The 27,528-nt window shown below is 41.0% G+C and overlaps 2 protein-coding genes across 5 annotated transcripts in view; both read right to left on the bottom strand.

The window, feature by feature from the left end:
• Positions 1-999: 999 nt before the first annotated feature.
• boka (BCL2 family apoptosis regulator BOK a) lies at positions 1,000-10,123 on the bottom strand. Its single transcript, XM_079350039.1, has 5 exons — positions 9,961-10,123; positions 9,393-9,727; positions 6,920-7,048; positions 4,579-4,742; positions 1,000-2,999 (listed from the first exon to the last, which is right to left on the bottom strand). Exons 2-5 carry the CDS (start codon positions 9,604-9,606, stop codon positions 2,874-2,876), a joined length of 633 nt encoding a protein of 210 aa, XP_079206165.1. The 5' UTR covers positions 9,607-9,727; positions 9,961-10,123; the 3' UTR covers positions 1,000-2,873.
• A 1,307-nt stretch (positions 10,124-11,430) lies between these two features.
• Positions 11,431-27,528, bottom strand: part of farp2 (FERM, RhoGEF and pleckstrin domain protein 2) — a 30,187-nt gene continuing 14,089 nt past the window's right edge. The window contains exons 8-27 of one of the 4 annotated variants that reach the window (XM_079349900.1): positions 26,352-26,499; positions 26,157-26,252; positions 25,890-26,053; positions 25,744-25,812; positions 25,533-25,590; positions 25,125-25,410; positions 20,289-20,470; positions 19,974-20,063; positions 18,898-19,031; positions 18,726-18,807; positions 18,389-18,626; positions 17,424-17,554; positions 17,263-17,331; positions 17,092-17,181; positions 16,404-16,486; positions 15,704-15,822; positions 14,760-14,899; positions 13,757-13,864; positions 13,496-13,647; positions 11,431-12,735 (exon numbers count right to left, since the gene is read on the bottom strand). In XM_079349900.1, the coding sequence (XP_079206026.1) occupies positions 12,642-12,735; positions 13,496-13,647; positions 13,757-13,864; positions 14,760-14,899; positions 15,704-15,822; positions 16,404-16,486; positions 17,092-17,181; positions 17,263-17,331; positions 17,424-17,554; positions 18,389-18,626; positions 18,726-18,807; positions 18,898-19,031; positions 19,974-20,063; positions 20,289-20,470; positions 25,125-25,410; positions 25,533-25,590; positions 25,744-25,812; positions 25,890-26,053; positions 26,157-26,252; positions 26,352-26,499 (2,533 nt within the window). In that variant the 3' untranslated portion in view covers positions 11,431-12,641. Of the gene's footprint in view, positions 12,736-13,495; positions 13,648-13,756; positions 13,865-14,759; positions 14,900-15,326; positions 15,491-15,703; positions 15,823-16,403; positions 16,487-17,091; positions 17,182-17,262; positions 17,332-17,423; positions 17,555-18,388; positions 18,808-18,897; positions 19,032-19,973; positions 20,064-20,288; positions 20,471-25,124; positions 25,411-25,532; positions 25,591-25,743; positions 25,813-25,889; positions 26,054-26,156; positions 26,253-26,351; positions 26,500-27,528 lie in introns of those variants that run through there. The other 3 variants (XM_079349899.1, XM_079349898.1, XM_079349901.1) reach the window with 3 other exon arrangements.

The raw sequence follows: 27,528 nt of genomic DNA, 5'->3' as shown, positions 1-27,528 counted from the left end.
ATGTTGTGTAAAAACTCTGAACCATCTGTTCTCGATATGGATGACACTGAGCCTCTTGCTGTGCAGCAGCCTCAGAGATTCCAAATGGCGTTTTCTCTTCACAAAATGTGTTTTAGTGCCCTCTGGTGGTCTGAAGGATACTCACAAGTCAGGTTTGCTGTCCGAATGCACCACCCTCCTGCAAGTCATTTCCTCAGCATAGTTAAAGTGTTGTTGGTTTTTTTGTTGCACTCAGATGCTTCAAAATTTCTACTTTTAGAAGGACACGTCCAATGTGATGTCTCACTACTTACCTTATATCGTTATAACTTCATTTAATTTGTCATACAGAAAAATATTAAAATTAACAATACAAAAGTTACAGCTATGGGCCCGACTCAGTTCAAACTGGTTCACAGCAGGTTCCTGTTCTGCATCACAAAAAAAACATTGATAGATCACATCAGACAAAAGACATAACCAACATCAGACCTAACAGAAACACTTGGGGGGGGGGGGGGGGGACCTCAGTGATGCAACGACCTGCATCACTGAGGTTGTTGTCCTGGTATAATATGGGACCTCATTCCAGATTTAGATGCATGTATGAAAGAACGACCTCTGACCTCTGACCAGAGCCTCCGCTGGTACTGGGGAATATTGTTTTCAGCGAGTGATCTAGTGATGTGTTCCTGACTTGTGTTGGATCTTAGAATCAGGGCACTTAGTCCTGGAGATGAGTTGTTGTTATGGCTCTGATTGAGAAACTTAATGGTGTGCATGTTTGTATAATTCTGAAAAGTCGTGGCGTTACAGCGAGAAAGTGCAGTACAATGATGAGCGTAAGGGAGGAGGCTTCCATGAATCTTATGAGCTCGATTATTCAGTCAATAGGTTCAGAGTTATCGTTGTATAAGAGAACAGATTAAGAGAAAGGAGGCTAGAATTATTGCACGTTGACATGTTTCAAAAACAGAATTGATGCTTCTGAAAACCATTTAGAGGTGAAGACTTTGCACATCATTGTAAGAACATTTTATTTTGAACATTAAGTTGGAGACAGTTTATTCTCGATGACTCCTTGTGCTACATGTTATTATAAAAAGGGAAATTATTCACAGAATAAAATCTACTCTCAAAGTGAAATGTTATCAAAGTGCTCGAACACAGAACAAACATACTGACACCTACTGCAGTTACAACATATAGTATGATACAACGCCTCATAGGGAACATTTAACATCTGGTGTTGACAGTCTGTACATTATAAGTGATATATCTTCAATTAATCAGACTAAAAGGGCCTGTGTGAAAAATAACTTTGTTAAATTAAATTCTAAATACTGACAACTTATTTCACTATTCATAACTTAAAGTGGTGAAAAATAGTGGTGATATTTAAAGATGTTTTGTTTTCAGCATTAAAGTTTAGCTTTTAAATGTTTTGTTGACTTTACTTATTAATATAACATATCTGCATCAACTTTAACAATGTCACATTTAATGCCTCATTTACTGTGCTGGCTATAAACAGATTCTTTCTGGTTGTAGTCTTTTTCAAAACAGTCTCAGTAAAAAGCAAGTCCAGCAGAAATGTAACCTTGAAACGCGATCACCAGACAATAATTCAGCTATATTTAATCTCCACTAACACTTGTTGGCTTGTGAGTGGGGGTAAAAAAAAAAAGATTGTAGAGCCAATCTCTTCCCTACTGCTCTATTTGCATGTCTCACGTTCTTAGCAGACAGTTAACTATGACCAACAAACATTCAAAAAAGTAATGGTGTGGACATCATTAATCAGTTTTCTGGATATCAGCTGACCACACAAGAAGCTCTCAGATAATATCTGTCCCCTCCAGACAAGAGGCTTTATACTTTTCTTTGATTCTAACCAATGTCTTCAAAGATGTTTTGGGTTGTGACACCAAATGCCTTCAAGGAAAATCGTTTTCACAAAGAAAAGTCACAAAAACCTGGCTGGTTGTTTGCTTGGAGCTGATTCTGAAGAAAAACAAAAACAAAAAACTTACACTAAAGATTGTTGTCCTATTTCAATTATTCACATTAATGCAGACAATTCTTTATATTTGGTCATTTTTCAAAATCCACTCTCTTAAACTATCCTCCCTTCAGCAAAAACAAAATGGTAATTAAACTCCACCCTACTAATAGTTGTTGCACAGCCCCTTGGTTGGAAGAAATATGCAGTCATTTGAATATATGCTCAGCATGAACTTGCCTGTTGGGTCATAAAAGTAATTCAAGTGGGATGTGAAGCACACATTTGTCAGGAATGGCCTCAGGAGCTTAACAAAGACTCATGTAGTTGCATATTTAAACCACTAGGAGCAGCTAAACCACTGTTAAACTGGCAGAAAAATCAGCAGGTTTCCTGTCCGAGTTCAAAACATTATAAGAAAGTGATAACATACATGATAGAACTATTGACAATAAATAGAAGCTCTATGAGAAGAGGAAGAAGAAGTCTGTGCAGGGCGAGTGTTCATCTATCAGTGCAAACAAAGTGTAAACATGATCCAAAGCAGAGGATGCTTCAGTTTAGTGGTGGAGGTGTGAAGGGCTGCGAAGTTAAGTGTCAGTCTGATCAAAATCCAAAGCCTGAATTTAGGCGTTTTCGAACCATAGGAACTTTTTCACAGTTGCAGGAAATGTTTGACCTCCCCTTTTTTGAATTTGCACTGCAGTAACTATAAAAACAATTTTAATTCCAAGAACCCCATCTAGTGGATCTGTTTTAGAGTCTGACTGTCCCATGCAACTGCAGACAGAAACAAGTCCCTGTGGTGTGTAGTTCTCAGGGAAATCCCTCGTGGATACTTCCTCTTCAAACAGTCGGCAGAACTGTTTGGTCTGAAAACACCTTTTGTTGTTCACTTCTCTCTGAGCAGGTACGTCACGACAGCCTTCACATAGTGTCCAAAGGTGCAGGCGGCCGACACCAGCCAGTGAGAGCGGAAACTGGGGTCAGAGTTCACCACGCATTTTGTTACATCCACCTGCAACAGCAGAGGAGATACATACACAATGTAAGTCAGGGTAAAACTTCACAAAACATGACAAAATAACTGCAGTCGAAGCAAGTATCTACCTACAAAATAGTACAAATCCAACATGTGTTGCTGGTTAGTAAATATCCTGAGAATCTGCAGTCTCAACATGTGCAGGGTGCCCACAGATATGTGATTTCAAAGCCAAAGCCAACAGTGTAGTCTCTGCAATACTTTCTTCAAAGCTCGAGTTATATAACTTGAAGACTTACATAGACAATGAAAGTCCCCAGAGAGCAGTAAAGTGTCAGTCCTGACATAAAACACGTCTCCCTCTTTAGATTTTGCAGCAAATCCTTACTTAGCTTTCCTACCCGCTGACCTCATATCCCAGAGACGAAATGTTACAGTCTGAACAACGAGCGTGAAAAACAGGTCCCTCATTTGTGCTCATGAGGTCGGTTATACAATGCACTGCCTCTCATTTTGTCACACTCCACTTATCTTCAAAACAGACCTGACTTGGGTGCCATGTCTCTGAGCACCAGGGTGTTCATTAGTGCACTTGTTGAGCTCTTTCCAGCAGAGCAGAACACAGACAGAGGCAGCCTGCCAGCCCCTGTGGCTCGCTGTGCACTTCTGTTCTCTCAGACAAACTTTTACCATTAACAGAACTGCAGATAAGAGCTACATGTTCTCATCTACTGTTCTGTCTGACACAGTTGTTCCACTGTATGCTAAGCTGATAATCAGAGGGCTACATTTTTTTTTCCTATGGTCGTGTTATGCTGGAGTTGGAGTCAAAATAAGATGTGTTCATGTCAATATCTTAGTTGTAGTTATGCCAGTGGTTCCCAAACCTTTTCTGCTGGGCCTCCCTGTGGCACAGACCCCTCACCATACACCTCAACATGTGTCGACAAACTTCATACCAACCTTTCCAGATGACATCGGGCCTCTAGTTTGACTGTAATATATGATGGGGCAGTAATAAGATGCTTTGTCCTTTGACACTTTATCTTAGCCACCATGTTGACAAAACACTTTAAAAAGTGCATCTTTAATGCAGCTATATATTTTTATTTCATTATCAGAATAGATCTTTATTTATCCAATAATCACTAATCACTAGTCACTTAATGACTTTTTTTTCCCTATCTAGGGTCCTGCATTAAATGATCTTTATAAGAAGCTGAAGGGACGCTCTGTCCTTGGCCTGGTACTGAACAGCTTGGAGACGGTGGCTCAGAGGGCGTCAGACAGCCATCCTGGACTACTCCTCTCACCCTCTCTATGATGAGCTGTGGCAGGTGGGAAGTACCTTCAGCCATCGCCTCATCCCGCCAGGTGAAAAACAGAGCGCTGCAGTTGCTCCTTTGTGCTTACTGCCATCAGACTGTAGAGCAGCACTGGGTCCTACAGTCTGACTTCTAAAACACAGACTTTCCCCACAGCTACTGTCACACTGGCATACCCTGGACTCTTTCTAGATGCTTATTTTGACATGTTTAGCTTACTTTTTGCCACCTTGATTCAACTCTGTCACTTTATCTTATAACTGGTCAACTAGTCAGGTGTATTTCCTTACCCAGCCCCCCCTCCTCTTTAACCAGGGGGACAGGCTCTTTCGAACAAACTCCCCCATACAGTCGACGATGGTGTGGACCATCGCTGGATGACCATGTCGAACGCAGTCCACTGCTAGGGCTCCTGCCACCGCGTACAGAGACACCACCTTCCCCCACGTCACACCTGACAGAGGAGACAGCTGTTAGACTGCTGCAGCAAAATGTATTTAATCCTTATTAAACGATTTAATGCCCTGATAATGGATGTCTGAACACATTTCTAATTCATGCAAATGCTAAACGTTAAGTGACCAAATGATTGGTTGGCTGAAGGGTTCTTAAATTATTGTAAGGCAAAGTGCTTCTTTAAATCTGGGTACTTTTTTAAGAAGCATGTCTCTGCTCGCTTCAAAGTTGGATGAACAAATTATAAACACAAGCAGCAGCCCTAACACAACATTCAGGGCAGGCAGACGGGCAGTCCGGCTCAGTAGATCGGTGAGCAGAGGATTTTTTCAACTTTGTTTTGCACTGAGAGTAAAGTTTTTAGCTGCCGCACCATTTACAGTAAAACATCCTCAGACTATTTGTAAAGTGTTTACTGTACATGTCCAGTACATGATTAAGTGAGCCTCAAGGAACATCCATCTTCTCTAACTCTGCACTGATTCCTTCCGAGAATCTCTTTATCAGATGGTACTCTGTAAGCACGTATGTCAGTGCTGTCTAACCAGCAGTAGGTCAGAGATTAGGTAAACATTTATCTTGTGAACCAACTTTGGGTTACTAAGTACTCCAGACTAGGCAACTAAAACCTGAGAGACTTGTCATAAACACACAAATACAAAGGTGTGTAATTTTTCTAAATCCACTCTGATCCCTTTATTTGATCATGCCTATAAATCCTTCTATTTCAGCCCTGCTCAGAACAGGCTGTTTCTGTGTCTGGAGCTTTAAATGTAAATGAGCTGTTTTGACCACACCCCTCTCTGGAAGGGCTTGAGTGCCTCGGTCTATCTTGCTCCATGCCAAATTGTTTACATTAAGAAGACAGGGCAGAACTAACACTTAGCTGTGGGAGTGTCACCCACCTGGGGGAGGGGTTACTGCACTTTGTGATGTCATGAAGGGAATAGCTCCAGAAAGCCTGACGGCAGCCTTTATTTTGTAAGGTATTCATTATTATTAACAAATCCCATTCATACACATTCACAGACCGCTGATTCCGCAGGAGGAGCAATTTGGGGTTCAGTGTGTTGCCAAAGTGCACTTTAACAAACCTTTGACCTTCTGGGTGAGAGACAACCAACCCTACCACTGAGCCACAGCCAACCATTACTATATCCAAAAGATGATCAAAAAATACTCTGACATAACAGTATGTAATTTGAGACATAAAAAAGGATCATAATAGATTTAGGTTAAAAAAAGGCCCAATATGTTTTAACATGTCCGTGCCCTGTGGGAAGCAGCACGACTGACCCAATACACAATAGACAAGTTTGTGGTCTTAAAATGCTGCTCACAACTTCCTCCAGACAGTGACATAACATCACTTCTCTTTTATTCATTTCACCCAGTAAACAGTGCATGCTTAAGCAAATATCTAAAGGTTTTGCTGATTACATTCAAAGCTAAAGTTGTATGCTTTTCGTTGTCATTTTAGCCTACGCCGTTTAGCATCTCTTCTATTTTCAAATGTTTATATTGGCTTGCTTGTCTGTAAAGCATGATACACTAAAAATTCTAAAATAACCAACCAACCCACCTTATCACAGCTCATAATCATTTTCTGACGAGCATCTTTAGATGATCATATTTTTCAGTTTTAACATGTTTTGGGGTTTTACAGAACTTTCTCTTTGTTTATTTTGTGCACATACTGAGGCCTAGCTGAGCCTGACTTTGTTCCCTAATTACCTCTGTAATAGACTGTTTGTCATACTCCCTGAGGAGTAAACCAACTGAGGCTCATGTCTGAACTCCATGGGTGGGGTCCAAACTGTCTGTAACAATCACTTGTTCCCGTAAATACTTCACCTAATATGGACAGAAAGTTTCCTTTCCTCGATGGGGTGATGACTGCAACTAAGGTTTCAGACCATTTCGAGACTTTTCACCTTGTTTGAGAACTCCAAATGTGCAATATCTTTGTTGTCTGTGCCTCAAGTTTTGAAGTGCCTCTGTCCCAATGATAACAAAGTAACTTATCTGAAAAGACAATGGCTCTTTTATTTTCCTTGGTATTTAACTCCAAATGTGTAGCTCTAAGACATTATTATCTAACCAGTTCTCATGATGTAGGTTGAGATGCATGACTTGACACAAAGAACATTTTGAAATGAAGTTGGGGCCTCCTACCCGTGGAGAAGATGTCTGCAGCCACAGCCAGGAAGGCATCCGACACAACATTCTCTGACGCTACTGTGATGTTCAGCTGTCTCGCTACATTGCGATAAACATTGGGTCGAAGGTACTCCAACTCATCACCTGGCCAAAAACAGAAGAAACTACAATCAATGAAAAAATACACACAGTTGAAAGATGACTGATCATTTTGAAAGAAAAATGAACACATTAACACTTTATCTTAAAACTTGACTGCATAAGCAAATATTTTTTTTAGAGACAGGCTACCTGTGTCAAATGCAAATGGTGGCTTGGTAAAATAGCAGGTTAGCATTCCCCTCCATTTGACCTGGGAAGAAGCACCAGATAGTGGGGACCCTCTCTTCCCTCTACTCTATGCAATTGCCATTGAACAGCTCCAAGTGGCTATCCATAGAGAACCTGCATTTCTAGGCATTGTAATAGATGACAGATGCCACCAACTAATTTTATGCATTATATGCAGATGACATTCTTGTGTTTGTCTCACATCCTGAACACTCTCTCACCTTCCTGTACTGATTATTGACAAGTTTTTATCAATTTCAGGATATGAAGTAAACCGGCTGTTCCTCGAATGTTATATTGTCCCGTTTCACTCACTTATGTCCAATTCTGTAGCCATAACAGTTCTGTTCTAAAATACACTTTAACCCCTATTGGACAGTCTGCAGGTTGATGTAGAGCGATGGTCTCAACTGTAGTGGGGCAAGATCATTAACAGAACATTATAAAAATGAACTGACTTGATGTTACCTTCTTTTCAAGTCTTCTTTGCTGAGGTAAGCTATGTGGCTGAGGAGGTTAGCTTTTACTTTTAATAGTGACCGGATGCACAGTGAAACAACAGAGAGCAAACAATATGAATGTGAATGAATACACTGTATGTGTGTATTTTACTGATTTATTGAGTCAGGCCAGCTTTTCCTCCATTGTACAGTGACTATTTACATTGAGCTAACAAACAGGCAGCCATGTGCCTGGAACCTGTTAGCTTAAATATAAAGATTGTTGGCAGCAAGTATTACTTCCTCTCTGGGTCTCTACTTTTTACCTGGACTGAGCCCAACTATGACTATTGCTTTAATACTAGGCCTTCATGTTGTTTGAAATTGTCAGACTGACAAGATGATATCACATGTAAGATAATGAGCTTCAGAAATAAATGTATATTTTTTCAACAATGGACAGACTTCTCATTTCTCCTGCTTTTAGTGTTTTTGCTAAGCTAACCAGCTCATGTCAACAGCTGCTAATTTTAGAAATGAGGGGAATATTTATGATTTCATCACTCTTAACAAATATTTTCCTAAATGTCAAACTATTATTGTATTTCTTATTTAATCTGTAGATGGTGTTGTAACCTGGGTGAGTTCTTATTTATTAGCTTAGACTTCAAAAGACAAAGTCCAAGAGTATCTGATCTAATCTCTGCTCTGGATTCTTGGCGCAGAAGTTTTCTCCACCCTGTTTTTTTTTTAAATCAGACTTTCTCCTGGAAAGTATTGCCAAACATTTCAACTTTACCTGAACAAACTGAGATGTTTGTTCTCTTAATCACTCTTTGTCAAATCTGGGTTTCCAGTGAATTGCATGAACATCTTATCTGGAGTTTTGGTGATAACCACAAATGGTGCACTGAAACCTCACACTTGTGAGTCAGTTTGGTTTTTATTTAATTCTGGGCACAGGTAATGAAATAAGATTTGAATAAAACTGTGTCCTTGTTTTTGGGGGGAATCCCTTGAACCACCTCAAGGTATTTCATCGGAAATAAACGTACACTCACATATTTAGGAATACTGAGATCTATGTCAAACAATACCGTCATTATGGAATATTAAGGTCCTCACTCGTACAAGTGATAAGTGTATTTTTCAATGTTTAGTTAATGATGTATTGTTCTTGAATACTTTTTTTTTTACTAACAGTGTTAACAATTTTACATGGTAAAGTTCAATTCACCACAAATAGTTATAGGTCTTTTACCTGCTCTTTTGTGAAGTGCCTTGAGATAACATTTGTAATAAATAAGCACTATACACATTTAGATTTACTGTCTGCCAATGTTGCTGCAAATGAAAGTAGTTTTCAAACGAGAACAATAAAAGGCGTTTTCTTTGTGAGTTGTGCACATCATGACTTTGAACCTGTTGTTTTAAACAAAATGATCAATTGTTACACAAGCAACAGCCTTGTGGCCAATCTGATGGGGAAAAATATGACATGATACTAAAAAGTTTTGATATAATCTTAAAAATCTTTGAATAAAACATGTTGACAACTTTAAATGTTTGTTCTACAATAAAATAATCCAAAGAACTTTTGTTTACATTATAATATGTGTACCAAATGCAGGAATATCACAGGAAATCACAGGTATAACTTTTCCTATATTACTGTAGTCATTAAAGTTCGTATGGTTGGTATGAGCTTCATAACTTACCCAGCCACAACAGTACCGAAGATACCTCTCCCAGCACTCCACCTGATGCAGCCAGTCCGTGTTCAGGCTTAGACCAGCCTATCCCGGCACGGTTCAGCCTGGAATGAATGTAGTCCCTGCACAGTGCTTTTGCCTGGGACACCAGCTCTTTGTCAGTGGGAGAGCGGTCAAAAACTTCAGCAGCAAACACAGAGGAGCGGCGCAACATCTCCATGCCCCACTGTCATCCACCAAAAAGTGCGCTGCTCTCCTCCGCGCCACCACCGCCTCTCACAGCGGACACTTCTCCCCCTCCCTGTCCTTTCAGAAGATAATAAAGACCTATGGAGATTATCCTGCATGACAAACACGGGGATTAGTTCATGGACATCTTTTGATAGCCTGGATAAAGTAGACAATGACTAATAGAGCTGCAGGTTATATAAACACCCAATCTGGAGACCAGGAACTTTTACGCAAAGTAAAGTTTTACACAGGACCAAAAAGGTTCTGTAGGAGTCTATAAAGTTACTGTTAATGTTTTCATCGTCGATTATAATAATGAGACTGGCAATTAAAAAGCACTTACCTGTGAATTCATAGGCTTAGCATGTCCTCACTAAGCGCCATCCTAACCGGGGCACATTGTTTCCTGTCACTGAGCAGAAAAGTGGATTTGATTACTGACTTTCATGAACTCCAGATCGGTGGTGTGGTCTTAAAAAATGCTCCCCTGTTTATAGTATGACAGGCTTTCCTTCTAAGGGCACTTGCTGTGTAGTCCAAAAGGCGGGGATATAAGGACCAATACAAACCCCGCCCCTCCCCTCCGCCCCCTTTCCAACTCATGCATCACCGCGCACACACAATCAGGACATGACCCAGTCATACCTCAGCTTTACTATCAACACCTGGAGTTTTTAAAGGTGTGTCTGGGTAATAAAAGCAGCAGTCTTCGTTCAGACTGATGTTTCCAAACATACAGTAGACTGTACACAACTAAACCATGTTGTCAGTAGTTCCCTCATCACCAATGATATTCATCAGGCCAAGTTTGACATTCTGCTTATTTAAACTTTAAAAAAGACCCACACACTGTTTTATTTCCAGTAAGTCTGAGTTCACATAATGGAGAATAAAGATACTGATCATCAATGGACGAGCATCCGCCCATTTTCATGATAATGAACAATAACCCCTTTCTTAAGTTCAATTTTTAAATCTTGCGTCAGGACAAAAAAGTTTAGATTTATTTATTATACATTTGCAGTTTTTAGCATAGGAGATTAATATGAAGAAAATTACTTGCTGGCTACATGTGGACTTCCGTCTTCCATACGAGGCTTGTTGGAAACTGTGACAGGCAGCAGCTCCACACCTCCTCCACTCCTTTAAAGAAAACCGTTTGAAAAGATTCCCTTGGCAAGACGAGCAACATTGTCACTTGTGGGGAAGACACCCCACCCACTGATCACACTGTTCGGACATGCCTGAGGAATGCCCTGCTTTGTTTATGACTGTCTGACAGATAAGCAGAAGCTTGTTAATACTGCAGACGAGCAGGCCAAGACTTTACATTTAATTAACAACCTGATGACGCAAATGTTCAGGCAGAATGTCTTTAGTTTCAGCAAACACACCTTTGTTTTAATCTTTCATAACACTTAATAAAATGTCTTACTTAAATGTTGCTTACTTTGCTTTAACATTTCATTGTATCGGTTGAGGTATTGACAGTTTTCAGTTGCTCCGTCCCTGTTCCTCAAAACAAATATATTGAGCAAATATCGAAATGAGAAGAGCTAAATGTCGAGTACACAATGTGAGACACTTAACTTCCTACAATTGAATACCTTCTTTTCATTTTGAAACATGATTGAAATTAAAGATGAAGATCAAAAGAGATCATTTAATATTGTAATAACATGCAGCAACATAATGGTCTCCTATAATATTAAATATTAATTAGATTTAGGTTGTTAAATGTCTGGTAGTAAAAAAAAAAAAAGTCAAATATTTTGTATATTAAAAAGAATAATGATCACAAAGTCACAGAATCTGCTTTTGAAGGGAACTTTATTTAGTTAGGGTTTCATTGGATAACATGAGGACTACATGAGGGCACGACGACATGCTGGACAATAAATAGTAACTCAATGCAAGTTTACCGAGCAACAGTCACACACATTCTCGTACACACGCACAGAATATCAGATGGTTAGGAGACAACCTCCATCATCACCAGGGGTCTTCTCCAAACACACACACACACACATTCGCACACACACAGAGGGAAAAGATTCCAGTCTCAATACAAAAAAATATACCAAATAATGCCATGGTTGCATGTCACACACTAAATAAGCATCACTGGTGTCTCATACAAGTTGGCTCTCATTTGTCTAGAACTCTCTGACGCACAGCAAGTACCAAAAACATCAAAATATGTTCTTCTGGTTTGTTTTTTTAGGAGGAAAATCTGCAACTTTTTCACAGAGTAAACACTACACATGTCCTCAAGCTGTCATCCCTACGCAAACAAATAAAAGAGGATACATTGGTTACATCTGATATTAAGAGAAGAGAGAATTGTAGCACCAAACTGGCCGTAATTATATTCTGACTAAAGGAGAGACTTAAGCAGAATGGCTCCCTTTTCGAACACTTTAAACATCCATTAGTTCACATCGAAAACACTTGCATGTCATGATCTGCTCAGAACAAGCCATGCACCTCCAAAACTGTACCTGTAAACATGGTTCAACTTTCCATGATCCTTCTGCTCACCTGCATCCATCTCTGACCGTCTCAAAAGTACCAACTACCCCGTACCTTCATTTTCTACATGCTCTAAATCATCCACATCAGTCATGACACAGGACCCCACAGCGTCAGTCGTCAGGCTTTGTAGAGGAAAGTCCTTCAAAAGCCTGAAATCAAGCCTGTTGGAGTTGGTCCCATTTATCAGTATTTTCCAATCAGGCTATATGTAGAGCACTACGCATGCAAACATGTGATCCAAATATACACGTCTCCCTTTCATAATATCCTGCACACAGAAACAACATTATCATTTACAGCATTAATGAAGACAAAGCACGGACCATGAGAATTAAATCTTTAACGTGATCAATGTTAACACTTCATCTGGCAGCATTTTTCAGTCTCTCGTCAGTCATGGTACAAATCATCACTTTGAGAATTACACTGAGACTTGAAAGTCTTTCTGCCGTCCTAGAGGCCCAGCCTCCAGCATCAACCATATTTGATTCAGTTTCCGTTTATCTCCATGGGACCTCCTTTAGGTATGAGCAGGCTCATGCGGCCCGTGGTGCTGGCTGCACTCTTGATCACCTCCATCCATCTGTGAAGACAAAGACAGCCAACAGAGTCTTAAAACTGTTCTTGCAGGACTTCATAAATAAGCCCTGGTGTCTTAAAAACGCAGGCCCCATATCAACAAAACTTCAGAATAATGAATGGGTACAAACTGTTTTGGATTTGCACCATTAAATATCCACGTAACCAGCTGCAAAATGGGCTGTGTCCTTAAGTCCTTTTAATCCGACAGGTTTAGAGCATTCATGAAAGTTTAGCGCTTTATCTTAAAGGAACAGCTGCTACTTTCTTAAAAGCTTCCAGATTCATTTGACAAAAAACAAAAACAATCATTTGACCTTGCAGACGTGACAGTTGTTGGTCCACCACTGCATTGACCTGTTGAATTGTTTCTGTTATTTCATAGATAGAGGCAGTCAAAAACCCCATAAAGAGCCATGTCAAAGTGCTGGTTTTGTCAATGAGTCTGATGGCTTGAAGAGAGTGAATTTTTTTTTTAAAGCATCTTAACTAAAAAGAAAACTGAATCTGTAGAGGTCCTTTTTTAAAAATACAGTCTCGGCCATGACTAAAAACGACGGGCTTGTCGTCAGTCACACGCATTTGTAGGTCATGTCTTAGATTACGCAGTCTGCTGAAGTTTTCCTGCAGCCCATCTCATACTGCAGACTGGAGCAGTCTGGATTCATTTTAAACTTTGTAAAAAAAAAAAACAACAGAATTATCATCCATTGACTAGTGAAAATCTGCAACAACGTTTTGGAAATGAGAAATAAGTCGTTAACCTCTCAAAGGTGTACTCGCTCTCGGCCCTGAAGAAGTAAACGTGGGATTTGAACTGCAGCTTGAAGACGTACTCCTTGTGGATGCTGTCAGACTCTTCAGGAGTGCTGACCGTGTAGCCGAGCAGAGGGAGGCTGGCCAGCGGGAAGTCGTCCTGGAGACAGAGAAGGAAACTCTTCACTCTTCAAACAGCTCGACTCGCCTCAGTCACTTTCCTTCAAATGTGTGGTTCTCGAAAAGGAAATGAGGATGTGTCAGCTGACCTGATGCGTTTTGTAGAAGAACAAGCAGAAGTTGGTGAAAACCACCCAGAGTTTCTGCCAGCCGTTACTGTTCTTGAACTTCCTCAGGAGGTAACCTGACAGCTGGTTCTTCACAGAGACAAAGAAAATGAAACATGAAAGCTAAGACAGCGAACATGAAGTGTCATTCATTATGAATCAAAAACAGTGATAAGTAGCTGTGTATGAATGTTTGGATGTGAATATGACGAGTGTAAGGTTGAAAGCATGCTTTAGACTAGAAAGAGGAAGATTAGAGACAGAGTGTGGATCTCTTCTTCAAAGTTTACTCAGAGATATGACCTCGTGTCACTTCTATAGAGACACTTTATTTGGACAACTTGTTGCTCAGTTTGACATACTACAACAAATATGCATATTTAGAGGCTGAGCAGGAGCAGGCTCTTTGGTTTGGTTTGTGTCGAGGCATCAAGCAGAAAAAAACAAACCAAAGATCCTCAGGTCAAGAATGAGTGTTTTTACTTCATTATTTCAAAAACATATTGACCAGAACAAACTTAATGCATATACTTCTGTCCACTTATACCTTCTTTTGTATCGAACTTTGTACTTTCATTTTGAAACTTTTTTTATTTTGTTGACTCTTCATCTTTGGTTACATTTTTAGTATAGCGGCACTGTCGTTCATTTACTGCTTTGTGTGCCTTTGGATTGCATTGCATTTTGTTGCAATATATTTTTGCCCCACTTCTCAGAACTGATTTTATTTTACCGTCTTTGTTTGGTCGGGCAAATGTGGATAAGAACGGATGTTGTGATTTGAATCCCCTGAGAAGTTTCAGATTTCATTTGATGCATCAATAAATTAACCTTCAGTGTTTGTTTTTCATTTTTCTAATGTAATTAAAAACACAATTAGATTGTTTTTTTAACCCAGTAAAGCTTACAACGAAGACCTCAGGAAGAAAGATCCATAACCAGACTTCTTCTAGTCCTTCATGTCGGCCTACGGTGGCTCTAGTACCTGGTTCATGCGCAGGTAATCAGTGAGAGACAGGTTCTGGTTTCGGTACCAGCAAACATGTGTGATGGTGTTTGGTCTCTGGCCCTGACCGAGGAGATAGCGAGGAGGAAGTTCTGGTGAGACAGCCGGAGAGCTGAAGACTGAGAGGGTAAGGAGATACAAACAAGGAAGAAAGGATGCAAAGAAACTGTTAGTATCTTAACTTCAAGTGGAAGAAAGAGGGAAAAGAAAGAAGTTAGGAGGTTCTCCTGGTCTGTGAAAGAAGAACGTTAGAGTCTGAAAAAAGACAAACTTTAATTGTGGTTAGTTATGAAGTAGATTAAAGTCGAGAACAAAGAGCAATCCAGGCGACACCAGATGAACACGTGATGTTAAAGCGAAACAGGGAGAAAAAGGGGAGAAAAGAGGGGTTAGAAAGAGCGGGAGAATCACAGATCCAGAAATGATAACGAATCTGACAGTACGAGTGTGCTGCTAAAAGGTCTTCACAAGTAAATGTTTGTCTCCAGTGTGTGCGTCTGCAAATGTGTGTGCGTGTGTGTCCTAATGTGGGCGGAGGAGGAGTACCTCCACAGCCAGGCTGTGATCAGACATAGACACGCTGGTGTTACGGTGCCAGCACACATGCATGGTGGTGTTGGCACGGTGGTGTGTCTGCTTGTCCAGTGAAGTGCGGGAGGAGTTCATGTCATCCTCCGACTCGTGCTCCAGAGAAACCTCGTCAGATGATCCTGAGGGGAGGAGGAGAGGAGGCGGGACAGGAAGTTGTTTGGGGGAAAGGAATTAACTTGACCAAGCGCGACTTTCCAAGGAAGGAAAAGACTCATTAAAAATCATTTCCTAACACAGCGGAGGAAAGAATGTACAAGGAACATGAAGATTACATTTCCATTAGTGAGTACTGCACATCTCAACACGACACGGAGGGAAACAGAAACTCTTACTGTTGGAGTGGTCTCCCAGGCCAGGATCGAGGAAGATGCTAGATTTCTCTTGAGACTTTTTGGACATTTCAATTGCAAGGTTCAGATCCTCAATCCACTTTCCCATCTCCAACTTGGAGCTGAAATCACAAACAAACCAATACAAGGCGGGAAAACTATTTATTAAATCACACCGGATCAGACGAGCTGTGCGTTAAAGGACAGTTTCTTAGCTTACACCAAAGTCTCACGGTGTGTTTAATTCTGACCTGAGCTGCACATAGACTTACATTATTCATGAACTCACTCCTGCACTGGGACTTTTATATAACTCGTGCTGTTCTGACGTTCTGTCTTTTACGGGTGATGCGATGAAAAAAAGGGTGAGCAAATTTATTAGTGTAAATATTATTTATCTTATTTCATATTTTTACCGTACCTTATTTTATCTAATGCTACCTTACTCGACTACATTGAACCGTGGGGAGGGGGGAAACGTAATTTCGATTTCACTGTATGTCGGACATATTTTGGAATTGACAAAGTAAACCTTGAACCAAATGAATGTATTTATATTTTCAACACGTTATTTGGAAAAGGAGCTTCATTAGCATTGACCCAAGAGTTTGTAAAGTAAACAGAGAATCAGTTATTAATCAAAGTGAAACTCTAGTTGACTTGTAGTCTAATAAATGTCTTTGGCTTCCTTTCCCCTTCTCACCTGGCAGCCACAACGATGGTCCTCTGAGCAGAGTAGATGGTGAAGCAGTGAGGGACTGACCACTCGTTTTCACTTTCTTCCACCTGAGGAACAAAAAGAGAAACCCAGAGAACCAATGATCAATGACCCAATGATCAAACTAAATACTTTTTGTGACATTAGATGAGTGAGGTCGAGGACTGAAGGAGGAAAGTCACAGACGGAGCTGCTGCAGAGCCTCTACGGCGCTGTGCAGACTGCAGCCATGATACACCTCATTTGATATTCAAATAAGGTGTTTAAAACTCAACTGTTCTACACTACCTTTTGCAAATGATCACACAGATCCTATTCTATTTCGTCTTGAGGTTCAACCACGAGTAGCTGCAGGGACTAAAAGGACTCTGTCTGCTAGGTGTTTCTTTGGGTATTTTATTTCTACAAAAGCACAGGACATAAAGAAGGGAAGGGTTTGGGCATCCAAGCTGGCAGAGCTCAGAGGACTTACCGGAGCGTCCAGCACTATGAGCTGCAGCCAGGAGTAAAGCAGAGACATCAACGTTAGGAGACCCAGGCCTTCCCTTCTCACACTGATCAGATCATACGGATAATTCTAACCTACATCTCTCACCATGAGGGCACTAGACTTTAAACCACAAGCCCAGCGAGGTAAAAGTGACAGGAGGTGACATAAAGCTTTTATACTCACGATCATGCCATGAAGCGGCAGCTGGCCGTGCACTTTGAACTGATTGGTGGCTGTAACGCCTTTGCTTGTGTAGAGGAGCATATCTGAGAACTGAAAATATCCAAACAAGTTACCAATAAAACTCACTGGCTTGAAAGATGTGATGCAACTCTGCACAAGTGTTGAACTTACCAGGAAAAACATTCTTTGCTGCAGTCCTTTCTTGGTTAGCTTGTACAGACATCCCTCTCTTATGAACTCCTAAAGAAAAACATCAAAACATAGTCAGAGACAGTGTACTCGACTTGGACCCCCAGCTCCCCCTGCCCTCTGCTCACTGTCACTGCACTCACCCTGCCTGGTGCCGTCAGGTTTTCAATACCGATCAGGTCTCTCTGCAGCTCCGTTAGCTTCTGGAAGTTCTCCAGCCGGATGAGACTGCTCTGGAGCTGAGTGGCGATCTCAGCCACTTCCTTCAGAGCCTCTGAGGAGGGAATAAAGTCTCATTTCAACATCCGTTTCTTCTCATCTTCAGTTTGGTGATAGTTAAGAGATGCCCGTACTTGTGAGAAAAGTCATTGATGATCATAGAAGCTCTCATTGTGACAGAAAACTCCTATACCTTCAACATGTTTCACTAATAATCCTTCCTTATGTGTAGAATTAAAAACTGTACATTGTAAATGGCAGGATAACTTTACATTTTTAAGTCATGGTATCATGATACATTTATGGCTTTAATTAGATTTTTGTTTCAGATAAATGTGGCTCTGCAGGCCTACAGACTAATTACACTACTGCCTAGATCAAATCAGTAACTGGATGAGACAGCACTTCCTCCATTTATCAAAAACAGAGACCATTATCTTGGGAAAAGAAAAAAGTGTCAGTCTCTGGATATGAAGACCACAGACCAAGTCTGTAATCATGGCGTGCTCATAATATGTCAGATCTTCAATCTCCAGAACAGCTTGTTATCGTGTCAGAAATACTGTTGAATATTTGAGCCTTGTATTTGTTTAACCGAGTCTTCCCTGTGTACAATTGTGGAGTTGTGTTTGAGCATGAAATGTGTTTTAAAAAGGAAGTTGCCTTACCTCACCTCTCTTTTTTTGCTTTGTGATATCTGATATACTGTATGACTGAAGCTGAGTGGAGTAACAGACGCTAAATAAAATGAGTTTACTAAAAAACTTGTTTTAGTTTACTAAAAAACGAAAAATAAAACGTGCATGGACTTCAGCTTCATTAACTACTTTTTTTACTGGTTTAATCCAGTAAAGTGAACAATTGACATTATGAACAACAGTGAGCTCACCTTTGCAGTCGTCGTGATCCCGGTGCGAGGGAGAATAATGCTTGCACAGTCTCTCCAGAATGAGCTTGTAGTGCATGAGGCGCTGGATGGGCTTGAGCAGGAATGTGTTGAGTGGCAGGTAGCAGACTTTCTGCAGCTCAAACTCTTTATAGACCGTCTCCAGCTTCTTCAGCCTCTTGGTGGCTTTCTCCAGCTCTGTCAACACCTCGTCGTGCTTCTGCAGGTAGCTGGTGAATTCCTTTGGATTACAACAAACACTTAAACTGCGGCATCGAGGAAGCGTCTGTTTGTCAGGAAAACATTTAAGAGAGAGGAAGGGATAGCAAAGCAAGCTCACCTTGAGAGCACACATGTTCCTCAGCATCACATCTCCGATCCTCTGGTAGTCTCCCTTGACGTGAGCGTTCGAGCGTCCCTCCCTGAGGACACACATCAAGGGATCTTTAGAAAATTCATGTAAGCTTCTTCTCACCTTCATCACCTGAACAAACAGTGACGGAGCATCTCACCAGAGAGCCAGCCTCTGGTCTAACTCCTTCAGGAAGCCTCGATGGAACTCATAGATGGGGTCGATGTTGGAAAAGAGGAGGTTCATCAACCCTTCAGGCATGGCGTTTTCTTTGATCACAGCGCTGCGAAACCACTGGGAACAGAAGCAGGAACAAAGAATGAAAAATAAATCATGATTTATTTTTTTTACTGTTTTTTTAATTGCTCCTGAAGATCTCTAAAACTACATATCCCTAAGTGAGGATTGGATGGACAAATGTTTCTGTATTTTTATGATGTAAAGAATCATTATGATTGACGACGTTGCTCTTGAACCCTTTTACATCCATCGCTTGTTCAAAGTAAAAAGAAAAAGGCCTGGTTTTATAGAATTTAAAAAGTAAAAAAAAATTACAAATTAAAAAAAATAAAGTGTTCTGTTAAAATGTTTAATGCTTTTTTTTCTTCTAGTTTGACCGTTTAAATAAAAAAAAAAAAAAAAGAATATTTAACCAGGAAAGAAACTCCTGCTGACACAGGCAGAAGCATGATTAACAGAGTTTCACATAAACAAAGAGCAGCCAAACATATAAGAACAAAAACTACATTAGAAGACACAAAACATTCTAACAGCAAATGTCCATCATGATCTCGTACAAACATGTCAGGGAGAACAGACAGGCAGATGTGTCCGCCTCCAAGTCATTATACATCCTCTTCAAATCATCCAATGAGAGCGGCTCGTTAAGTCTTTGCTCTTTTTGGAACACATTGTAAGTAAAGGGAGCAGCAAAGTTAAAAGGCCTTCTTCTCCACTGGGACTGAACATTATAAGTGCCTGTACTCTGATTGATGAAGGCATGACGGAAGTAGAGCCAAGAGAACCTTGTAGATAAGAATCATCAGTGGTGAAGTCTGCTTATGGTCAAAGAAGTCCATCCAACACATGCATACAGCAAACAGTGATGAGTGAGGGGTTCAAAAGGATTCTCAGAGCTTTTATTTCACGAGCTGGTACATCGATCACATTATTTGGACTTTGCCTGAAAAAAAATTAAGTGAGCAAAAAGAGTTTGGAGAAAAAGTAAATACTTACCACTGTGATGACCTCCAGATCTTTCAGGTATGTTCGCTCTGTGGTCAGAATCTCTTTGGCAATGAAGTAGGCCTTATCTGTGGGATATCTCTGAGAGAGGAGAGGGACATTAGGTTTCTCTCAACACGAACAACATTCAAAAAATCTAATGTTTCAAACTCAAACAAACGTTTTCACCCATGTCAGTGACAAACACTTTAAAAACCCGTGCCATTGTAAATCACAAAGATAGATGTATGGGTGTATGCAATTATTGTCCTCTGAAAATTGGGGTGTGAGGCGGCTGGTTGGAAGGGTGGCATGTGAGCAGTGTACCTTCCTCCTGCCCTCATCCTCCTCCTCCAGCCTGGCATTGCTGCCCACCTCGCTCAGGATGGGGCTTTGCAGAGGCGACGAGGTGTGACCCGGCAGGCTGAGGGTCGACATCTGGAAGGAGGGCGACAAGCAGAGGGGACCTTTGGAGGTTACGGGTGAGAGCTGAGGGCTGTCGGCGGAGTCTGTGGAGGAGAGAAAACAAAGATTGTATCAAATTAATCAAGTTTATGAAAGTGGGGGAGGGAAATGGAAATGGGTCAAAAGAACTCTACTAAATCAAGTTTCAATCAACAACAATACTGTCTAAAAGGAAGTTTGACTTCATATCTACCAATAATTAAATGTAAAATATTTAATAGTATGCTTCATCCTCTCCTCAGCCTGCAGAAGTCAACGCAAGAGCTTCACATTTCAACAAAAACATGTCACACAAGCGGCCACAAAAGAAAGTAGAGACGGCAGAGCGGACCAAGTAAAGTAATGGTTCCCACATTTTCCCCCCATGCTTTTGTTTTCAGAACACTCATTCAAAAGAACAAACGATTGTTTGGCAACTTAAACGAGCACCGTTCCATTTCAGAGAACTGGCTCTTCTGCTTTTGTTCAGCCTGTGAGCGTGTGCAACAAAACAAGCAGATGAAACACTGCTCGCCTCTTTACTGGGTAAGGTCACCACAGCTGTTCTTCCACTTCTAATAGAGAGAAGAAAAAAAAAGAAAAAAAAGGAGTGGGGGAAGGCCAAGAGGGAGGGGAAAAAAAAAAAAAAAAAAAGGGAGTCACAGCTCGACCCGGAAATAATTGCTCAGGCAAAGAGTTATCAGGAATGTGGCCTGTGTGGAGGGAAACTGGTTGTTTATAGTTTATCTGTGTGTGCCCCACAGGGAATGACACGAGAAGAGAGGGGAGAGAGAGCAGACGTTTGGCTCCACAGCACGAAGCAGAGGGCTTTCTGTGGAATGGTTTGGCTCAAAGCCTCCGCAAACAAGGAGCACTCACACTCAGCTGGAATTAGGTTGAGGAATCTCATGTATGAGTTCGACCCAACCCCCCAAATGCACCAGAGTTTGTTACCTTCAATACAAATGGAAAATAGGATTTTCCCTTTTTTTTTTTTTACACTTAAGAAAAAGTATCCTATTGTGAGTAATTAATTTAATAGAAACAAGAAAAACTTCAACTGGTAAATACATTATGTAGTTTGTTGCTTTACAAATGAAAGCAGCTTTTACGTAAAGGAAATGGATTCTACATTGAATCTGCAGATTTGGATGAAGATCGTTTGGAGAAGATGAAGCACATTTTACAAACTATTGACACTAAACATCTGGAGTTTAACACTTCACCCTCTCTTTCTGCACATGCATGTGAAACTGCTGTAAGATTTTCTTAAAGCACTTAAAGTTCATCACCAAATGACTATTTCAACTTTTTCTCTAAAAGAATTTTAAGTCTGACATTCATGGTACCCCAAAGTGATTACTTTATTCTTGAGAGGAAAACATACAAACATTAAGTACAGGTGGTTAGGAAGAATAATAAGTCAATATACATATGAAGGATTACGTGACGAATACTTGATGTCTAAGTGCAGTGAGCTTAGCTGGTTAATCTTTGTCAGCAATGTCATTAATTAAGTCCTTCGTAAGGACAATCAAATAACACAAGGAATAAGAAAGAGCCATGAAGACAAACCCTTGATCCAATGAACTATGTTTCCAACAACAGTCCACAAAGTGATTTTAGACAGATTGTAAAATGACTTCTTTGCGTTTGCCACCCTTTAAAAAGACAATGAGAGCTAATGAGTTTTTGAAAAGCAACTCTTGGTATGAAAGAGGACAACTTCATTAAGACTGCCCCTCGTCCTCACTATAACATCTCAATCTCCATAAAAAGTTCAACAGGGCTCCACACCTGAGATTCACATCATGCATACTGCTAGAAAAGAGTGAAAGTAAGTGCTATAAAAGGCACAAGATAAAAAGACGGCATTATGTACAGAGAGACTCACTTTACAAAAGCCAAGTGAGGTCCGCCTTTAGGCAGATTAAAATGAGCACAAAAAAGGGCAAAATTTGCCCTGCTAGAATAGGAAGCTAACTAGGTAAAGACTGCAAGGTAAGGAAATACAACTCACTTTGACATCAGCACAATACTAACTACTTGAGTTCTATGGCACAAGCTGAGTCATTCAACAATAGAAATAACTGAGGCCTGGAGAATAGATTAAAAAAAAAAAAAAAAAAAAAAAGTTTAAAATGTTTGCATGTGCCATTACTTAAAGTACTGACCGAACGACAGGAAAACATGGTTGCTACACAAACATGCGAAAAAAAAAAAAAAAAAGTCCAGCCAACGGTTAGATGTGCAAAAAGCCCCCGCTTCCTTCCAATTATCATGGCATCATATTGTTGGTACCATGACGATAGAAAAAAAGACCAAAAACCTGCTAAAGGCCACATGCCAGATAAAAAGAGACAAAGCAATATCCATCTCTAGCCGTGTACCGACGATTCAGTGAAATACTCACTGACTTCTACTGACAGGCTGTCCTGGAAGTGACAAACATGAATAGCTTCTGAGATCTATAAGTGCTACGTCTAGAAAGAAAGACAGTACTTCGGCAATGAACCATATAATACATGGTTTACTGGGTGTTACAGGCTCGCCACAGCAGCACAGAGCCGTGCACACGATTCGGATTATACATTCATTTCTTTAAAAGCAGTGTAAACAGTGTACTTCATGGCTCATTAGCACACTGTTCGCATTCTTCAGCTTGAGCTAAAATGTTAGTTTGCGTCTATTTCTGCAAAATATGTATCGTTTTGAATCCTTCAGGTATCAGGAATTAGAAGTGCATGATACCACCTACATGCTGTGGGAAAGTTTCCAGCCAGCAGAGGTCAGTGAGGCACAGAAGTGCAAACTGAAAAGTAGCTCTTCTGCATGCCTTGTTTTTATAACAGGCCTGTGAGAATCACTAACCCTGGACGACTTTGTTTATTTTTACCCTGAGATTATAGACATGAGATTAGAGACAGATTAATGATTACCATCGAGTGGTAAATTCTACACTGCATCATAAGTACCATCTTAGAAATAAAAATTAAAGGCCAGAGGATGATGATTAGCAGTTAGTGTGTGTTAAGTACTCTGTAAAGAAGGAACTTAAACATCAAAGATGCATTACGGAAATAAATCATCCTAAAAAAAAACTAAAAAAAAAACTATACATCAATAAGACCTTCAGTCTGACAGGCAAGTTATTTTGATTTAAAGCCATGCATAGAAATCTACTTTTGTCCCATGCCGAGTCAAATTACTTTTCAGGTTAGGCTTACCAAAGCAATATTCCTATGTTAATGTGTACATCCATGTTTTAAAGGATGTGAAACATGTGGTATAAGTCAGAGAGATCAACAAAGACACTAACTTGATGTCGTCATTGAAGAATTTCCTGAAAACTTGGAGACGCAAAACTTCACGAGAAAGGAGTGATAAGAAAAGGAGCACCACAAAGTGACCATAGCAGGGTAACACCAGAAAGTCAAATCACTGATGGTGCTGCTTAGGAGAAAGTCAAAAACACAAGCGTGTGTAACATTGTACACAATGAATTGCCCCCCGGGGACAAATAAAGTTTTTTTGAATTGAATTGAACAATCATTCATCTAAAAGATGTGTGAGCAGGCTGGTTTGTGCTTGGAACTAATTTTAGACTGCTGTAAATATACCCGCTCCACTAGTTTATATGGTCCGCCGTCTATTTTTATCTCTGTTATGATATAAGCATTGTGGATGTCAAAAGTGTCCAGACTGAAATGTGTTACCGAAGACTGAAGCTGCATATAAATATATTTTTGTAATTTGGAAAGCTCCAGGCTGAAGCCGTCAGTGCTTTAAGGACATGCGTTTACATATTAATATGAGGGGATCCAGAGGGGTCTGCAAGTGCTAGAGCCTGCAGGTTGTGGCACTGAAGCAGGAAACCCTCCATTCCACTGCTCCCCGTCAGCGGATTACTGTAAAACAGGTTTTGCTCAGGGGGAAGGACGCTGTCAGAGCCCCAGTCGGAGTCTGAGTCTGAGCTGCCGTTCCCTGAGCCCTCGGTGGCTGTTGGTGGGTAGCTGAGCTGCTCAAGCTGCTCCACCAGGTCAGTGAACTGCACAGCAGAGCTGCTCTCCGAGCGCACCGAGTACGCAGGGAAGTTGACCATGGAGCTGCCCTCCGACTGGACGTCAGAGCCGGGGAGGCGGAGTGAGGAGGAGTCTGCGCCTCCATAACCCATCGACATGGACTCACCTGCAGAGCTGAGCCCCAGGTTGTCCAGGGAGCTGCACTCAGAGCGGTTGTTAAGCAAAGAGCTGGTCTCAGAATGACCCACTATGCTGTCAGGGAAAGCATTTGTATTCCCATTCAGGTCCTCAATTCCTACGCTGAACATCCGGTTTTTGCTGAGGTCAGTTTCCTCCACATAATCAAACTGATCCACTTTATCATCAAGCCCAAAAGAGAAGGCCTCTGCCCCTCCACCAAAAAAAGAAATCTCAGTGGGATCGTCATCTATGAACTCCTCCGTGACGTGCAGCGGTGAACTGGACATGGAGAACAAAGGATTCTGTTTCGTACGTAAAAGCTCTGCCTCGAAAGCCTCAGGTGTAAAAACCCCCTTCCTTTTCCCTGCACCCCCTCCCAATGAGCACCCAGTCCCCCTCCTCCCACTGTGCTCATTATCCTCATTGCCATTTTTGGAGGGCTGAGATTTGGAAGTGCCACCGTCTACACACACAAACAAGGGGCTGCAGTGTCCTGCTGCCTGATTGCTAGGGGCACCTTGAAAAGTGAAGTGAGATGGGGAAGCAGCCTTGACAGGTTCTTCCTTCGGAGGGCTGGGGGGTCTGGTGGCTTGCAGAGGGGACTGAAGCTGCTGCTGAGGCTGGTGTTGCAGGTTCAGGTTCTGAGTCTGCTGGGGAGGTGCTGGAGACTGGTTCAGTGATGACAAAGGCTGGGGCTGATGTAGCTCTGTTCGTTGGGGGAAGCTTGAGATGTGCGGGTAGAAGGACACAGAAGCAGAGGAAAGGGATCCCGGGGTCCTGAGAGTGTCATTGAATGACAAGCTCTGAAACAAAAAGGGGAACACAGGGGTTGGTTGAGGTTGGGGGGTGGGGGGGATGGGGGGTAAAGTTATTTACAGACTTATTGATGGTTCAACATTTTAGAGTAATTTTTTTCGACACTGACCTGTTTTGGCACATCTGAGGCGAGGGAGCGAAGTGACATTCCTATTTTACTGTTCCTCCTGAAAAAAAGTTAAATGCAAGAATATAATCGTACATGCAGTGGGAAAAAAAATAAAAAGTCATGTTTTTGAAAGAACAAATAGGAAATAACTTTTCCCTTTATTAAAAAAAAAAAAAAAAAAAACATTTTAAATGTCGATATGGAAACACACCTCTGGTATGGCGTTCTCTTTGCTCCATTTTCCCTGACATACTCCACAAGCTGTTTCTGGGTCCTTCCACTGAAAGAAAAGGTTTTGAATCATGAAACCACTTTTTTTTTTCTTTTACTTGGTAAACCTTGCTTTGTATTTTGTACCTGTATCTGAAGGAGGAGCCTCTGGTGAAGAGGATAGTTTTTGTTTTTGGTTGGGGTTGATCAAACAAGCGGAAAAATGAGTGGTATTCCACACAGATCTTCCAAAAGATCTTACACTGGTCTCGACTGCCCATCATAAACTCAAGAGTGTCCTGGTGGGGGCCCTGAGGACAAACAAAGTCGAACCATCACCCTGACAGTGACCGAGGAATCTGAGACTTACACAACAAACAACAGATTAGAGGCGCTCTCTTTGTTGGTACATACATGGACCTCTGGGTGGAGCTTGATCAGGAACCGTTTTCTCTTGAAACTCAGCTTGCGAATCTTGGACCAGTTGAAGGTATTTATTTTGGTGTTGCCCTGGAAGAAAAGGGAAAGAAATAGCCCTAAGCAACATTTTCAGAAACTAAGTGGGGCCCCCCATCCTGAAATGAGAGAAAGTAAAAGAACATCTGTTACCTGAAAAACCTGAAGGCCCATGTGAGATACAGCCAGATTAATTTTGGTGCCTTCCCTGTCAGCTGCTGGATGGTAGCGGACACCGTACATCTCCAGTTTGCGAACAATCTCCAGGATTTGGAAATCTGATTCAGCTGGAGTCTGGCCCCTGAAGTAACCAAAAAACACTGTGACAACATTTCCTCCCGGAGTCTTCCATACAGTACAAAAACTAAATTCACAATCTGGTTAAAATTTAAGAGGCTGATTTTGTCATAGCTGATTATATAATCTCAAGTATGAGATCGTTTATAACTTCAAACTTTTTCAATAAAAAAGGAACGCCAATGTATCTTCAGCCTTTCATTGTTTGTGTGTTTATTACCCAACCAATGAAGTTCATGCAAATATGTCAGCTCATGTACAATAAAGTGCCTGCTGTTTTTACACCTTGTGACTAAAGCTCTATTCAGGCTGCCGTTTCAAGGTGTGATATTTACACCCCTGTGATGTTTCGCCTTCAATATGAATCCCCCTTTGAACCGTCTTCAGAGGCATTCAAGGGGGGAGACGAGATTGACGTAACCAGCAGGGGAGAGCAGCGCAGTGTGGATTGCAGAAGCGATATGAATGTCTGAGCTTTGTTAAAGTCATGTTGTGGAATTGCACTGTGAGAAGGGTTTAAAATATCAGTGGACCAACTAAATAATGGACAGTCCTTATAAATGTGCAACAGCAGCAACAGTAAGTTCCTGGTGTAAACTCAAGTTGTGTTGCTATTTGTGATTTAGCCCCCTCAGTTTATCGCCTTTCTATCTACCAAATGCTTTCTTTAGTAAATCTCTTGATAAAAGAGAAGAATGATAAAAAAAAAAATCCATATCAAGTGAAGCCAATGCTCTCATGAGATTTAAAAGAAAAGGAAAGAAGGGTAGCCATAACAAAATGTTGTAAGCAATGTACCCATTAGAAATGTTCAGTGCTAGTGCCAAAAAACCTGATCCTGTGGAAAGCACTTCCACTAAAACTGACACTTTCGCAAGGTATTAGTCGTGGGATCTTAATTTTTTTCCAGGTCATAACAATTGGAAAAACCCAAGAAGCTCCCAAGTTTCTACATTTTTTGGAAAAGTTTTTGCAGAAAAACCTGAATTGTTATAGTACAAACTGTGATGAAGCCACAGCCCGTTATTGGTTT

This window comes from Symphodus melops (genome assembly GCF_947650265.1).
Source record: "Symphodus melops genome assembly, chromosome: 8".
Classification (NCBI taxonomy): domain Eukaryota; kingdom Metazoa; phylum Chordata; class Actinopteri; order Labriformes; family Labridae; genus Symphodus; species Symphodus melops.
The sequence above is the reverse complement of the archived record's forward strand: the minus strand, read 5'-3'. Positions and strand labels throughout refer to the sequence as shown.

Excerpts from the sequence above, each read along its gene's own strand:
- boka (XM_079350039.1), bottom strand. The coding sequence starts at position 9,606 with ATGGAGATGTTGCGCCGCTCCTCTGTGTTTGCTGCTGAAGTTTTTGAC. Across the intron at positions 4,743-6,919 it reads TGCAGACATCTTCTCCACGG|GTGTGACGTGGGGGAAGGTG; the intron begins GTAGGAGGCCCC and ends CTCCTCTGTCAG. Across the intron at positions 3,000-4,578 it reads TAAAGAGGAGGGGGGGCTGG|GTGGATGTAACAAAATGCGT; the intron begins GTAAGGAAATAC and ends CTGCTGTTGCAG.